The 16,520-nt window shown below is 39.3% G+C and overlaps 1 protein-coding gene across 4 annotated transcripts in view; it reads right to left on the reverse strand.

Moving 5' to 3' along the window:
• Positions 1–16,520, reverse strand: part of ARHGAP6 (Rho GTPase activating protein 6) — a 474,180-nt gene that overhangs the window by 12,082 nt on the left and 445,578 nt on the right. For all 4 annotated transcript variants that reach the window (XM_012784832.3, XM_012784833.3, XM_012784836.3 and 1 more), the window contains one exon: positions 6,747–6,844. In XM_012784832.3, the coding sequence (XP_012640286.1) occupies positions 6,747–6,844 (98 nt within the window). The remainder of the gene's footprint in view (positions 1–6,746; positions 6,845–16,520) is intronic.

Genomic DNA, 16,520 nt, shown 5'->3' on the forward strand with positions numbered 1-16,520 from the left:
TGGCTTCTCTTTCTAGTGCCAGGGTGACATGGATTGAGGTCGGGAGTGTTGGGTGGATGGGTTGCCAGTCAACATGGGTTTGCCTCCACGCATGGAGGGTTTCCCCATTAGACCCCCAGACCCCAGGACCATCCACAGCATGCATAGCCAGTCTCAGCTAACCAGATGAGCATGAGATGGGCTTGGAGAGCGAGTCACGTTCTCACCCTTAGCTGCTCCCTCCAGGTCAGGGCGTAAACGCGCTGGCAGGGTACTGCGGGCAGGCCTGCGCTGCAGCCGGAAGCACAGAACTTGTTCTGGGGATAAATGGAAAACTCCGGTTCAATCACCGGATGTGGCCAGCCCAGCCCCTCACTGAGCTACCCCAGTGAGACGCACCCGTGGAGATTGCAAATGTGCGTTGGCTTCATTTTTGGCTTAATCATTCAACTGATAAACTTCAGTTTGTTGGAACTCAAAGCATGTAACCATTTTGGATGATATTAATTGTACTGGGAAAGGAATCCATTGCCGCAGCAGCTCTGGAATCACAGAGGATTTTCACATTAATCATGCTCAGTTCTGCAAAGCCTCCCTTAGGAAGATTCCTAGGGAAAAAGACACCCCACTTCAAAGAGGAGTTGACATGGATCCAAACTCCCTACTGGAGGATAATGAAGCCAGCACCCTGGACTTTGAGCTTTGTGAAATTTCTCCCCTCATTGTTAGTCCTTGAGCATTTGAAGATAAGACACTGTGAAGATAAGACAGTGCTGTCTTTATTCATTTTATTTATAGGGAGCCTGATCAAACATCTTCAAATTAATATTTTTTAAACTTATAAGGAAGCTGTGAATCACAGTAAAGGTGTTAGAGACTGGAAGGGGTGACACTATAAATTCTTCCTCCATCTTAGTTTGCCTTTCCAGAGAAGGCACATTCGTACTTTTTGGAATTTTTTTGTTATGGATTCCCTCCTCCACATAAGGCTTTTTCTAAACCTCTCTGGCTGAAAGGGCTTTCTTAAATGGAGTGTGTGTGTGTGTGTGTGTGTGTGTGTGTGTGTGTGTGTCAGGGGGTGCATGGGTTAATGTTTCATGATTTCCAGGGTACTGGAATGAAATGAAAGTGAGGCCACTAGCTACTGCCAGTTAATAGGATTCTTTGCTGTTATACTAGACTGATAAAGACAGATTTCTTATCTCTGAAAAATTCCCGAAACTTTTTTCTGATTTGACAAATCCTAGTAAAAGAAAAACAGAAATCATAGTCCATCTCATAACACTCTGTGGATTTGTGGAAGACATTTTTAATGATGATCTTTGAAAGATTAAAATAAATTGTCTACATGATATTTATTGGAGAAGTGAAATGTGATATACCTTTAAATTCAAAAAAACCTAACGTTTTCCTAGAATGAAGAAGGAGCACCTATCATTCAATAGAATGAACATCCAACTAAACAAAACAATTATTTTCTGGTTCTGAAATTTTATCTTTTGAGACAAGTACAGCTCTTCAACAATGGTCCTAATTCACTAGTCACCAGTTTTACTATTTGTTGATAATTTTGGTACAAACTTGGTGAAGGCCACTAACAGAATTAACCGCAATGAAATTTAAAAATATATACTTATGGGTTTAGTTCATCCATATCTGCCTTCTCTCCAAATGCAGTTAAATGTGTCCTATTTTGATCTTGTTTCCAGAAAATAGTAGAGAATGCTTTACTTAGCCTTCTTTAATTAATATTCTATTCCTGGGGAGCCTATGAGGTTTGATGGAATAAAAGCAAATCATCCTTATATACTTTCTCAAGCCTGTATTTAAAAATTAAAAGAACTGTTGTTAAAACTAGTTACCATGTCTCAGATGATCTGAGCTCTGCTGTGCTCTCCTGAGCTCTGGATTTATAGAGGATTTTCACATTTATCAAGCTCAGTTCTGCAAAGCATCCCTTTGAAGAACCCTAGGGGCTTGAGGTGCCTCAGGCAAAAGGAAAACTGCACCTCTGTATACATGGTTTTAAGTGTGGTTATTTTTTCCCCAGAGCATCAGAGCTGTTGAAAAATATCCAAAAATTAAAAAGTAGGTACATTAGAACTTATATTATTATATTAAGTTAAATGTTTTATTTATGCCAAAACAGAATTTCATTATTATCTTATTTCAAGCTACTTTAATTTAAAATTACTTAAGACTATCACTTGTTCAAGAGAAATTGTCAAATATAGCAATTCTCTTTGTTGGAACCAAGAAAAACAGAGTCAATTTTGAAAATCTGATTTATGAGTTGCCTCCATTAAAGCCAGGGGCATATATTTTATCTTTTGTTTCAGGTTCCAGTATGGCTAAGCATGGCACTAGTCTTTTAAAAATTTTGATATTTTGTCATCAAAGATTTTCGGCATTAACTTGAGTTTTAAAAATTATTACATTAAGATATAGTTAATTTTGATGATTTTTTGATACGCCCTTAAATATTGTGTCTAGGCATCTCCCTAGTGCCAGCCCTGCTAGGATACCTTTGTTCTGTTGCAAATGCCCACATTCAACATACCCTGTCATCTTTGATTAACTTTCCATTTCATCCCTACTTCCTCACATCCCTAAATCAAAGGGGTGGGGGTCTATTTTAAGTACCTTTGGAGAAACAAGTATATCATTCTAATAAAGATACTGGGTGAGCAATTTTTAAAAACTGAAAGTCATGCATTCTTAGTAATAGAAATCTCTTCTAATCTCCCTTTGGTATCCCGTTTGGTTGAAGCCAAACATCTAAGCAGACAAGCACAAGAAAAAATAATGAATTCTCCTTTCACTCCTCCAATACTGATGTTGCATGAAGCAGGGAGAAACCCAGATCAAAACAAAACATTAAGTTCCCAAATATCACTCAATGTTTGCTCTTTCAAAACAGAAATTATAATAAATATTTTCTTGTTCTTGGTTTTACACTTTTGAAAACTTGTTTCTTTTCCCCTGCAAATAAAATCTTGTGCAGTTTCCACTTGGCCTCACAGGAATGTAAAGCTTTCTTTGGGTATGTGAACTGGTAGCAAACAACAGAAGCTTCAGGAAAAAAAAACCCAAAGGGTCAGAAACAAATAGTGGGCTTTGCTTTAAGACACAATGCCACAACTTGAAGTTCTCCCTTGTGCCATATTGCCTTGTAGGTTGCTATCTCACGGAAACCAAAATAAAGTCTAGCAATGCCCAAGTCTTTGGTAAATAGTTGCAAATGAACCAACTGGTGAAATTTGAAACAATCTGTTAATAATTGTTAACATGTATTAAGCATTTACGATAAAGTATACTATTATAAGAGCAGACAACTCTATATTAAAGTTGATGCTACTGCCTATCTCTAGTCTACAGATGAGGAAGCTGGGACAGAGAGAGATTAACTAACTTATCCAAGACCACACAGCTAAGAGCCCTAGAATTGGAATTCAAACTCAAGTGATCTGGCTCTGGATCTGAAGCCTTAACCAGTATGTTAAACTACACAAACATGTGCTATTGATGGATAATTGACTACACAACCATGTGTTGTTGATGGATAATTGACACGCCAATGTAGCCAGCAACATGTTGCAGTTTGGGACACTATATAATTTACCATTCCTGTAATCTACCATCACAGTAATCTATTGTCACTGTAACCCATCGTCACTGCTTCTTGACTTAAACGCCACCCCTCAGCCAGCCATTCTAGGGCTTCTGCCCTCAGTGCTGGCCAGCCTCTATCATGCCCCCAGCCAATCAACATGTTTATTGTTGCGTCCAGGCCTTGCTCCAAGCTCCCCAAACATCCAGGCCTGGTTACACCCTCCCCAGTCTTCAAAGTTCACTGTAAATCTTTCCTCTTCTCAGAAGCCATCTCTTTCCTTTCTCCAAACTCCAAGTGGGTTTATGGTCTGGACATTCATTCCTTTGTTAACACAAAGACACCTTTTATCAATGTCAAAAATCACCCAACTCAAGCTCCCATGCGGTAGTAAATAAGTGATATCCGATGTGGTGGATCTAAGCTGGAGATTCTTAGCCCTGGTTGCTCATTAGAATCACATGAGGAACTTTTAAAAATCCCAATGTCCAGATTGCAATCTAGAGCAAAAGAACCAGAATCTCTCAAAGGGTGGTCCAGGCATAGTTGTTCTTCAAGCTCCCCAGATGATTCCGGGGGGAGGTGAGTCTGTGAGCAACTGTTCCGTCACCTATGGTTTAGTACTCTGTGACATACTTAATAACAGGCCTCCTATTATTTTTAACCTCAGAGGCCTCCTCCACCAAGTCTGGAAGCTCTTACAGGCAAGCGTATGCTTTGATATTTTAAGCTTTATCTATTCCAAGTGTGGATCATGGACCAGCAGCATCAGCATCCCTTGGGAGCTTGTTAGAAATTCAAATTCTCAGATCTCCACCCTCAGTCCTACTGATTCGGAAAGAGCATTTTACCAAGATGTGGTGATCTGTATGCATAGTAAAGTTTGGGAATTGCATGTTTATGGCATAAAGAGACCACCTATAGCTCAAGGGTAGGACCCTCAAGCCTCAAAATCTCACTAAAAATAATTATTCATTTATTAATGAATGTATTTTACCTCATGGCATTATCATCAACCTCTTGGGTTGTTCCTAGGCCTATACCTAGATGAAAAAAAAAAAGCCAAACATTTTCTTCTCCTCTTTACTAAGTCAGTCTTCCCCAAATGTTTTCTGTTCTCTGATAATGCCAGTCCTTGACATACACAGACCTCCCGTGAGCTCCCCTGCCTTTCCTGGAAGCCCAGACACTCACCTAAGACCTTGGTCTAGCATCAGCTTGGCTAGACCTTATAATTCTACCTCTTACTTTCATAGGGATAGAGAACAAAAGAGGCTAGACAATTGTACGGCTTGGGATTGGCTTAATATGCACGCTTCTTTTCCTAATAGTAGAGGAAGAAAGGTTCACTTTTTACCTTGGCATTTATATACAAAGAACATACTTGAAAACCACATGAAAATAACTTCTATCATCTTTTTTTTAAAGTGCAAAATTTATCTAGTTAATAGTGCCACACAAAAGCAGAAATTTGGCCAGTCAAAAATCAGTGGATTTTTAGGTGTGCGTTTTCTAGCTTTGTCACAGAGTACCAGTGATATATTATAAATACTGCTTAATGAGAGATTCACAAATAGAAATGCCACTATGTCTGGTTTTTTTTCAAAAGGGAGGGAAATAAATGAGTTCATTAAAATTCTGCTGGTACATAATCTGTTGGAAGAAAAGCCATTTGTTAGTATAAAAACTTAAGTTAGAACTTAAACCTTGATGAGGATTAGAAAGGTAGGAAAAATTTAAGTGTAAGGCTAATTCTCTGATATGAAAAGCAAGACCATGAAATTCTAGCCCATTTACACAATTTGAATGTATTTTTATTCCCTCAAGGCTTTTGAGGCTTGAATCCAGGCAAAACGTTTTACTTGAACCAGAATTTGGCCTGATAATAATTGTCACAGACATGGATTTTTAAAAGTGCATTTGAAAGGGTGATCCAATTAAAAGGTCTTTCCTGCTCAGCTGGCGATGGAGTGAAGCTGAATTTAGCAGTGCTATTAATGTAATGACCTGGGAAAGGAGACCAATCAATATGGAATCCTTTTTTAGCAAATTTCTCTAAATAATATAATTTTTTAAATATCTGAAATAATCATAACTGAAAACAATTTATCAAATTTAACATCAGTATATAGGAGTAACTTAACATGTGTCACTGTTTCCGAGGCGCCATCAAATAAGACATATCATTGTTTTATATAGGACTAAGAAAGCAAAAAATGCTATGAATTACAATAGGACATGCCATTGATTATAAGATTATAAATCTCAATTTCAGAGATGATACAATATGGGGGAAAATGTGTCTAAGAATTGTTGAAATTCAGTATATTAAAAGTATAACACAAATGATAATTTCATAAGAGAATAGTGACAACTCTTCCTGTCACAAATTTAAGGCTTGGTGTCATGGTGGTGATATTCCTTCTGGTTAATGATGCAATATTATTTCCTTAACTGGCTTTGCCAAATGCTCAGGGCCCCCACACACAGTACCTCTGCAGCAAAGGTTGGGATTAACCATAAAATCTGGCTAATGCAAATATTCAGGGCTCCTCCTTCCAGGGCAAAAATGGCAGCAAACCATAGCCTGAAGCATGACTTGCCTTTTCCTCTTTGTAAACATGGATGCATGTGGAGACCAGTGTGCATTTTTATCAACAGCATCCTAGCCTTAAAGAAAGAGCTCTGATTTCACATGGGCACATACGCCTTGGCCAAGGCCTGTCCTGTGGTTTGGTAATGAGTCACTCCCGCTGGTACAGCTGCACACATGGCCAGGTGCGGCCTTAGGGGCCCTGAAGCACAGTTATCAGAATGCTAGAAGCAGAATCGCTGACGTGCATTATAGTCCTTTGAGCTTCTTGCCAGTGATTTATTGCTTCCACCCCCCAAGTAAACATAGTCAAAAAACCTCGAGAGGCTGGAGAAAGCTGAAAATGAAACAGAAAAATCTAGTAAAGTGGTTTCTAATTCGGTAAGTGGATTGGTAAGACTGAAGAATTTTCTGACTAGGAGGACTGATAGCAGTTGCCAGAAAGTTGTCAAAATTCCACTTCAGGTCACACTGCATGGAGTTATGTAAACCTTTCTAGTGCTTCAGAAATGGAAATAGAAATCCCTAATGTGGTTTTAGAAGGTGGAAAACTGGCATACTCACGATGACTGGGAAGCCTTTCTTCTGAGTAAGTAGTCCACGACATCAGGATCGGTCTCCAAGAGGCTGATGAGCACTTCGTTCTGGAGATCCGGGGGAACCTGGAGGAGCCACATGTTGAGGCATAAATCAAACCATCCCAGAAACAGGCAAAATATGGTCATTGGCAAATTTACTATAGTGTGTGAAACACAGCCTTAAAAGTAGTAAGAGAGCAGAGTGGTTAAAACCAAACCTATGCCAATCCATACAGCCAGTTTAAACTTAGGACAAATAGGATGATTACAAAATAGTCATATTCAATCCAAAATGTCACCCTTCATATGCTGGAGATACAACCTAACCACTTGGATGCCTTTGTTGCTCAGGCTAGATTTTCTTGGCTTTGAATAAGCAAAATATCATGGTTAAGAAGAATGGTGTCTATAATTTACTGACCCAGTGGTGACACTTTTTAGAGTTCATATTTATAATTGTGCCAAGACAATAGGTATAAATGATGACTGTCTTGGGAAGTTCTGGAACGTCTCATTGGTTTCTTAAGAGGGCAAGCCCTTGAGCCAGACTGCTTGTGTTTGAATCCCAGCTCCACCACTTACTAACTGTGGGGCCTTTAATAAGGTACAGCACCAAGGCTCCTTCTAGGTCTCAGTTTACCCATCTGTAACATGGGAATAACAATAGTACTCACCACAAAGAGTTGCTGTGGCAATTAAATGACTCATTCTATGCTGAGACTTTAGAACAACACTTGGTCAATAGTAAACTGTCAAAAAAAATGCTTACTATTACATTTGCACATGTCACTTTGTTATTTGGTGCCTGCCTTCACTCCTTTCTTGTACTCTGGTCCATTACCAATTAAAAGTTTCCCACTTCATAATTGGATAGGCACCCAATAGAGTTCTATAGATGAGCACCACATGTTTCTCTAAGCCTAATCCACAGTACATCTTCTAAGATGGCTTTGCAACCCTAAGTCATCTGGGTGGAAATGTTCCGTGAGAAACGATTGAACCCAGATCTGACAGTTTCCTATTCCACAGAAGCTGATAGCTCAACCAAAGGAAACTAAAACTACTGAGAGAAAATTAATTTTTAGTCTGATTCTCTCACACTCGGGCTGAGAGAGAAGACTTGTTACAACTGCAGGGACAAGTCTTCTGAGAATAAGTGGCTGGTGGAATAATTTGCCTCTTGCCTCTTGTAGAACTCTGTGGTTCTTGAGCTCTGAGAAGCTGGAAACAATTTTATTAATAAAACCAGGGATGAGAAGCAAGAAAATGCATTCCTTCTCTTATAAATCTGTTCCTTCTACTTTATCCTGAATCTTCATTAATGACATTGCCAAACCCTAGTCACACAAGCTCAAAATCATGTATTCAGGCCTCTCTGTGTCCTCCTCCTCCCATTTAGAGCCAGGAGGTCTGCTTGGTTTCATCTCTTATTATTTCTTTCCTCCCTGTTCCCTTCCAACTGCAATGACCCAAGTTCAAACCCTAATTATCTCTTTGTAGTGGTCATCTGTTGGCCATTATAAGCCTCCATTTCCCTCTTCTTAAACAGTCATACCCCAACTTCCTATAGAAAACCAATTGCTCCCCAACCCTTAGTTCAAGGTTGAAGTGTGCACCCTAGTCCAAGCGTATTATCATTCCATTCCCACCCACCATGGTTGCCTGAGCAACAGGCATGTGACTCCATTAGAGGCAATGAAAAGCCATGAGAATTTCCTTGAGACTTCTGAGAGAAAAGACACAGGGCCTATAGCCATACGGGGCCTTACAATTGTGCTGACAATTGAGCAAATGATACCAAGAAATGAAGAGAGAAAAAAGGGGTGTTTTGATATCATTTGAGTTATGAGTTAAGCTATATTTGAAGCCATATTTTCTTTCTTTCTTTCTTTCTTTTTTTTTTTTTTTGTGACAGAGTCTCACTCTGTTGCCTGGGCTAGAGTGCTGTGGCATCAGCCTAGCTCACAGCAACCACAAACTCCTGGGCTCAAGCAATTCTCCTGCCTCAGCCTCTAAAATAGCTGGGACTACAGGCATGCACCGCCATGCCTAGATAATTTTTTCTATATATTTTTAGTTGGCCAATTAATTTCTTTCTATTTTTAGTAGAGACGGGGGTCTCGCTCTTGTTTAGGCTGGTTTTGAACTCCTGACTTTGAGCAATCCTCCTGCTTTGGCCTCCCAGAGTGCTAGGATTACAGGCGTGAGCCACTGCACCTGGCCAGAAGCCATATTTTCTTTTGTATTGTTCACCTATATGAGCCCCCAAATTTCTGAGTTTTTAGTTGGAAAGACAAATATGTACTTGATGGACCTTTCATACAACAGCTTACTTATTTGTGCATTATTTCCTTCATGTGTGCATCAAATTTCTTGTGTATATGGTTGTAGGAATGCTCTGATCAAGACACTGCTTGCTAGGAAACCCTCTTTATCCCCATAGTTGAAGGCATGCACTCACTTGTTCTCTTCGATCTCTATTTCCCATCTTCTCCCCTAGGAGCCACCCCCAAACACCCTCTACTTCAGCACCACTGTATTTCTCCCTCTGGCCCTCTCCCACCTCCGTCCCTTCTACCCATTGCATAAATATTGGGTGAATGTTTTTTGAGTGCCAGGCAGTGGGTGCTGTGATTCCGATTCTGCTACAAGACAAACAGACAAGAACTCTTGCCTTCATTATGCTGGAAATGAATGTGGGAAGACAGACATTAAACAAATATACAAGGAAAACAGAAAGAGAAGCAAAGAAGGACAGAGGATGCTGGGGAGGAGGCACTACAATTTTAAATAGCATGATCAGGTCCCAAAGAAGCTGACATTTTAGCACAGAACTGAAGTTGATGAAGGAGTTGGAGAAAATCATTCTAGGCAGATGGAAGGAAAAAAATATCAATGATAAGGATCTTGAGTCAGGAGCAGCAAGGAGGTTTATTTTTTGTGTTGTATGTGACTCTTACTTGGTAACGAATGCAGATAGGGTCATGGCTAAATATCTATCTATAGCTTCTTTTTTTAAAAAACCCATTTCAAAAAAAAAAACCTATGATATCATTTTGGCTTGGAGACATTATTTACAAATAAATAAAAATATATAGCTTAAAAATGTAGATCCATGTATTACAGGAAGTGCAGATAATATTTTCCTATGTATTATACAAAACTGATTACAGTGTATATAATTCATTAATTAAATTAATTAATTTATAACCCATTACTTAAATTAATTAATTTATAATCCCTTTTGTTATAAAATGACTTCAAGCAGCTTCAAAAATGTATGTGATTAAACCACAGTTTTTTTCTTCTTTTTTTAATAAAGGAATAGTTCACAAAATTGGGGCCAATGGGAAAATGAGGTAAGAATTTGAAATGATGCCTGGAACTGATTTTTTTAATGTTCATACAACAGCATTCAAGGCTGTTTTCTTATAATTCCTTTAATCTTTGGCTATAGTTTCACATTTCATTTCCTCTCATTTAATAAAAATTTCAAATTACTGGCTTAGTTCAGTTGGATGAGCATTCATTTCATTTCTCTATTAATTTAGGTACTTAATGGAGAAACAAAAGGCAAATGAATAAACTGGTCGGAAACAGCAGCTTAAAGTACGTAAGAAAGAAATATCCAGGCAGAGCATCCACTTGTGTGTACATTTTCAGGAATTAGGATGCTGTCAAAAAATATCCCACTGAGTCAACAGCCCCTGAAGTCGTTTTGGCTCTGCTGCTTCTAATTAATGTAAACTGGGACACATCAATCACCTTCTTTAGGATTCTGTTCCCGCATCTGTAAATCTTAAAGGTATATATCCATTCTCCTTAATGGGGGGCGGTGTTATGGGAATCAAAAGGGCTAACAAATTTGAAAATACCTTACCAATTTCAAAGAGGGATAGTAATAAAATGTTTAATTAGAAATAGATGAAAGAATAAGTTAAACACTTAAAAGAAAAAAATAAAAGCATATAACAAGGAGACGGACAATATTTGTGATTTTTTATTTATTTATTTTTACTAACAGTCATCCCCCTCTGTCTCTGTCTCCATTCATCCATGGACAAGAATCACGCTCTTCTCTTGCTTGTGGGTAATTAAGATATGGGATTTTCTCCACTCCCAACCTCCCTCTGAATTTCTGGAGTTACAGCCTATGACCTTTTGGTCCATCAACCAAAATGGTCTGGAAGCAGGCTCTGTAGCCTTCCAGTTCTGATTCCTTCTCTTTTGCCAGACCTTGAGTCCTCCTGCTGGTCACATAATTAGAAGGTAAGTTTCCTGAAGGCAGGGATTCTCTGACTTCTCCATCTGGAACTGATACAGTTCCTTAGGACTGTAGACTACAATCTTCTGTTAGCTAGCCTCCCTCACAGGTCAAGATCATGTATACCAATTCTGGCCAAGGTACCCTAAGAGGGGCCTTGTAGAAACTTCTTAAAAAGGTTCTCCTCCATATTGAAAAGTGGTGCATAAGAGGAAATGTCATCACTTGATGCAATGATGGCTGCAAGAGATGCTGGTAACAACTGCAGTCATTTTGCAGCTAAAGATGGCAGAGCAGAGAGAGCAAAGTGCCACTGAGCTGCTAACATTGGGCCCCTCTAGGCTTCTTACTATGTGAGATAACAACAAATGTTGGCGTTTGAAGCCACTTGCAGGTTATTATTCTCCTTGCCAGTCAAATGCTTCCTGAATGATGTCTCATGTTCCTCCTTTAAATTTGCTTTCCTACTCTTTTCTCTCTGGAAGCTCCTACCTGTACTTCTGTGACCCTCACCCATTCACCCACTAATTCACTCAATTTTATGCTTTTCCAGAACACAAGCTAGGGTGATGTTTTCTACCCAATGGATGCTCAGTTAATGTTGTTGAAATGGCTAATAATAATAACATAAAATCACCCAGGATTATGGTCTGCATGATGTATACTTCTTATGTTGTCCTTGTCTAGATGTTTCTCCCTACTTATCAGTAGTACCAATGTCATGCTGTAGCACAATCTTGCTATTCATTTCTAGAGTGAGAAAATACATTTCCTTTCCAAACTGAAGATCATCAGAATTTTCCAAAGTTCTTAAGCTATTTTTCTTATCATTACAAAAACTCTAAAAATGAAAAGTATAGCTCAACAATTAAACAATATTTTCCTTTTCTGCTTCTAGGATTTTGTACATAAGAAAATGGAAACTAAGGAGTAGGATAATAAAAGACATACTACTTTTTTTTTAATCAAGCAATTCTGCATGTTAAAAGGAAGAAACAAAACCCAGCCCAAAGTGATTCTTCACTTAACAATTCATTGTTTCACATCAAAATCTGTACTGAGTTTTAGTCAACTATTTAGTAATTCTAGATATTTTCTAAGGGTACCATTTATGGTTGTGTTTATGTAGAGACTCAACTCCTTAGATTTTAATGAGTTCCTTCAAAGCATAATGCTATTCCAAAAATCAAAAGAACTTTGGACTCTCCTGCTTCAGAGAAAAAATGTAAACACTGCACATATGAAGGAATAAAACTGCCACAATTAAAATCTACCCTATCAAATTTAAAATGAAACCTTGAATGATTGCCTAGGGTATAACTGCTATGGGGTAGTTTATTCCATAAACCACTGAGAGGGAAAAATGGTATGAGTTTTCTCCATTTACTAAGTCGCAATAACAAACTGTTAAGGGCTGCTCAAAGAGAAATTCCCAGGATCCAGCCCTCCTGTACTTGCTGCTGGGTGTTCCACACCAATGCACCACTTTGCACTTAACCAAGAAGGATGCTTTGGCATTTAAAACCCAGGAAAAGCAGGTATCAGTGGAAATCATGATGACATTTTATAGTTAACAAACACACTAAAAGAAATCACTTTGGCTGTTTATGGGAGCAAAAGCTCAAACAAGGGCAGGCCCAGCTGAGAACCTTTGGTGTGGCTCTGTTGTGACAGGTGGTTTAAAAATTTACGGGGATCTGGATGAACCGGAGGGTCAAGATGCATTAAGTTTGACAAATATTTCTCAAGTGCCTGATACATGCCGGGCAGCGTGTTTTGGCAATTGGAGCACATCAGTGAACAAGTACAGTGGAAGAGCCCAGGACTCACAGAGCTATGTTGGGGAATGATTCAAGTAAGGAAGATGAAGAAAGATTAGCAGTCTTTGCTCCATGGCAACAGGTTAAGAGAAGTGGAAACGGCTCAGGTGTGATATGCTTTTGCTCTCTGCCACCTGTGTGTGATGCCCATAGGACACATGTTCTGTCTTTGCAGACAGGGACAAGGTGAGCACCTTCCAGCCTAGGAAGGCTCTTGAAACCTTCTGCTGCCCTGAACTTCAAGTGGATGGGTGCTACGATTAGTCCAGCAGTATTAATGCTGTTTAAGGTCTCCTTCACTCTCCATTTTCACGTTGGCTAAAATGTATATATTAATACTTTTCTCCCCCCCCCCATGGACTCTCTATCTGAGATGCCACATCGGAGAAAGTGCCTCTTCCTTTGTGTGCAGGGCATCATGCTGTAGAAACTATTCACTTAGCCACTGTATCACTTGGAGAAAGGAACTTGGCTTACTCATGAAATGGTGCTGAAATTTAGATAAGCCAATGATGTACGTAATGACTAGCCCAACCCCTGGCACATAAACAGGCATAGTTCTGCCATATAGAAAAGGAAATAGAAATCATTTATAATTATCTGGCTATATTGGGAGGGGTGGTTTCTTGTTTAATGACCTGGATGATTGTTTGACTCCCGACTTGGCATGCAAAGACGCTTTAAGAAAATGCAATTTGCATTAGGGAATGAAGAGAACACAAAGCAAATCTTGGCTTCTGAGCTTGGAATCCTCCTCACAGTCTCTGACCCTTGCTCCCAGTAGTGCTCATTCGAAATTTCCCACGTGCGCTGAGCTGGTCCCCAGCTCAGGCTGACGACCCCGTGGGGTGGGAACTCGCTGGCTTTCCCACGTCTTCACTGCACTCCAGAATTTTCATCAGCCTGCAAGGGTGGTGCTTTATCTTCCTTGCCTCTCTCTGAAAAAAAGCCCTATTAAGAATCATATAACATCAGCTTAGACTGAGCTGACAGTTTTCTCCAGTCTACTCTGAAGCTCTTATTAATTTCAAGAGCAAGATGAGTTTTCTCTGAGATTCTCAATGTTAGTTACAGAAGCAACAACTTTCAGTACAATTAGTGTGTCAGTGATTCAGTCGCTGAGTACTTTCTGCTTAGGATAATACCAATGACCATTTCTAAATATTCATGATTCTTATCTTTTATTTCCAGTGCCCCAGGGGAGTATCATTTTATGCTAGCCAGTTTTTAAATAGTTGTTGATATCAGAAATGCAGGGTCATGATTTAGAGGTAAGGGAATCCAAGAGGTATATGGGCACTGGACCAAAAACAAACAAACAACAAAAAATACACTTATTTTTAGCAATAGAGTTGCAGTATTTATTCAACAAATAATGATTGAGGACCCATCTACTTCTGTTCTAGGTGCTGTGAATGTCAATAAAGCAGAACACACAAAAATCCCTGCTTTCATGAGGTTTACATTCTATTAGGTCTCAATAAGCATAATAAATAAGTAAATTATATAATTAATTAAAACGTGATAAATGTTATGGAAAAAAAGAACAGCAGAACAAGGATCTGGGGAGAATGTATGTGTGGGAGCAGGTGACAGCATCATACACAGTGGTCATGGTGGGCTTGATTTCCAAGATGACACCTGAATGTGCTTTGACAGTGCAGGCACTTTATCACTTTAATGGAATAATAGCAGCAATCATTTTCTTTTTAGTGCCTACTATATGCCAGTCCTGTCCTAGGTGCCTTAAAATGTCATTTCTAATTCTCAAAACAATTCTGTGAAGTAGGTTGCTTCATATCTTCTTTTTTTTACAACAGGAAAATGAAGGCTTAGGGTATTTAAGTGTGGGGCCCAGGAACACATGGCAAATAAACAGCTGAGCAGGGATTTGAATTTTGGTAGCTCATTCCAAAGCTCATGGTCTTTACACCATTCTGATGTTTCCCAAGATGTGGTTTTTCAAGGTTTGGTTAGGAAACTACCAGAGCCTCCTGGAGGTGTTCATTAGAAAGTACAGATTCCTGGGCCCAATCCCAGTGTTGCTCATTCCGATTCTCTGCAGTGTAGCCTAGGAATCTGGATGTCTAACAAGTTTGCTTGTGACACTGTGGCATGCTCAAATTTGAGAACCACTGTTATGATGTGCTGCCTGGGTCTTGCCATAGAGTGGTCATGATGTGTTATCACGGTCTATTTCCAGCTCTAGGGTTTCCAAAACAGTGCCTAAAAAGAAATCAACCAATGCAGCAGACTGTCCTAGCCAGACTCTTAAATTGTGTGTCATCCTCTGAATCTAGTTGCCTCTTCTGTGTTATGGGACAAAGCCAGGTTCTTTTCTGCCCTTTCACATTAACTCAGATACTGGCCACTTGGGAGAGGCAGTCTCAGCATCAGGAAATGAAGGACATTAGAACACTCAGAACAAACTCTGGGTCCCTGCCAGGCCCCTGGGTTTTTATATCCCTTTCATGAGTTCTTCTGTGGAATCACTGCCTCCAGGTCTGCTATGCTATCAAGGGCAAGCTCATAGCCACCTTTCCTAACAAGTCTTCCTTCCTAATGCCAGTGGAAGTGAAGCCTCCCTTTCCAAGCTCATAAACCCTTCCAAGGACTGTGAAACTGCTACACAATTGCTAATTACTTTTAGCCATCAGGTCTTATCTAGCTCCATTCTTTCTCATTTGGAATTATAATAATTCTGAAAGCTTCTTATAAAAGCAAAACAAAACAAAATAGCTATATACATGATTGCATTTTTGTCCACCCACATAGACCAGCTTCACCGACCAACCGCCAGCCTTGGTATAACTAACTAGATTCTGAAATGCCAGATATGCCAGGAAAATCTAAAATGTGATGAGATTAATTTTCTTCTGTACTTTATAAAAATAAAGGAAGGGAGGTGCTAGGGCATCAGACTATGCAGATTTTTAGAACCAGAAGAGATTTTGGATATCATTTGTTCAAACCTAGTCTTTTGTTAACTAGAGAAACAGAAATCTAAGAAGATGAGGTCATGTAGCTAATGTATAGCAGAGACAAGACCATAGTAAAGTTTTCTGGTTCCTGGGCCAGTTTCTTTTTATAGATTCGGCATTGGGATCTTTGCCCCCCTCTCCTCTTATCCCACTAGTCTTTTTCTCAATATGTAATTCCCATAATTTGTCTAAGGATAACAAGAATGACTATGTTAATGCTTAACTTACTCTGAGAAAGGTATCCTTAATTTTCCACACCCAAACCTTTTCATACACATAAGGAGTAAGGATTGGTAATATGGAAATCATACATCACAGCACTACCACTGAGTCATTCATTAATTCAACCAATATCTATTGTGTTCTTGCCATGTCCCAGGCACAGGGGTAATGCAGGAAAGAAAGTACTGTATATGGAAATGGAAAAAAAAAAAATCACCCTGACATGGAGCTTACATTCTCGTGGGGAAAACACACAACAAACAAGAGAAATTAGTAAAACCCTGTATTAGTAGTATTGAGTGCTAAGGAGAAAAAGCAGGGAAAGGAAATAGGGAGTGAGGGTGTGTTTGTAGGGTGGGGGTAGTTGTATTTTAGACAAGGTGGCCAGGAAAAACCTCTTTGAGAAGTAAAGACCATAGCTGGGGAACACAAATATGAGTTACTGCCCAACAGAATCTTGACATCAATCCCTA

This window comes from Microcebus murinus, chromosome X (assembly GCF_040939455.1).
Source record: "Microcebus murinus isolate Inina chromosome X, M.murinus_Inina_mat1.0, whole genome shotgun sequence".
Taxonomy (NCBI): domain Eukaryota; kingdom Metazoa; phylum Chordata; class Mammalia; order Primates; family Cheirogaleidae; genus Microcebus; species Microcebus murinus.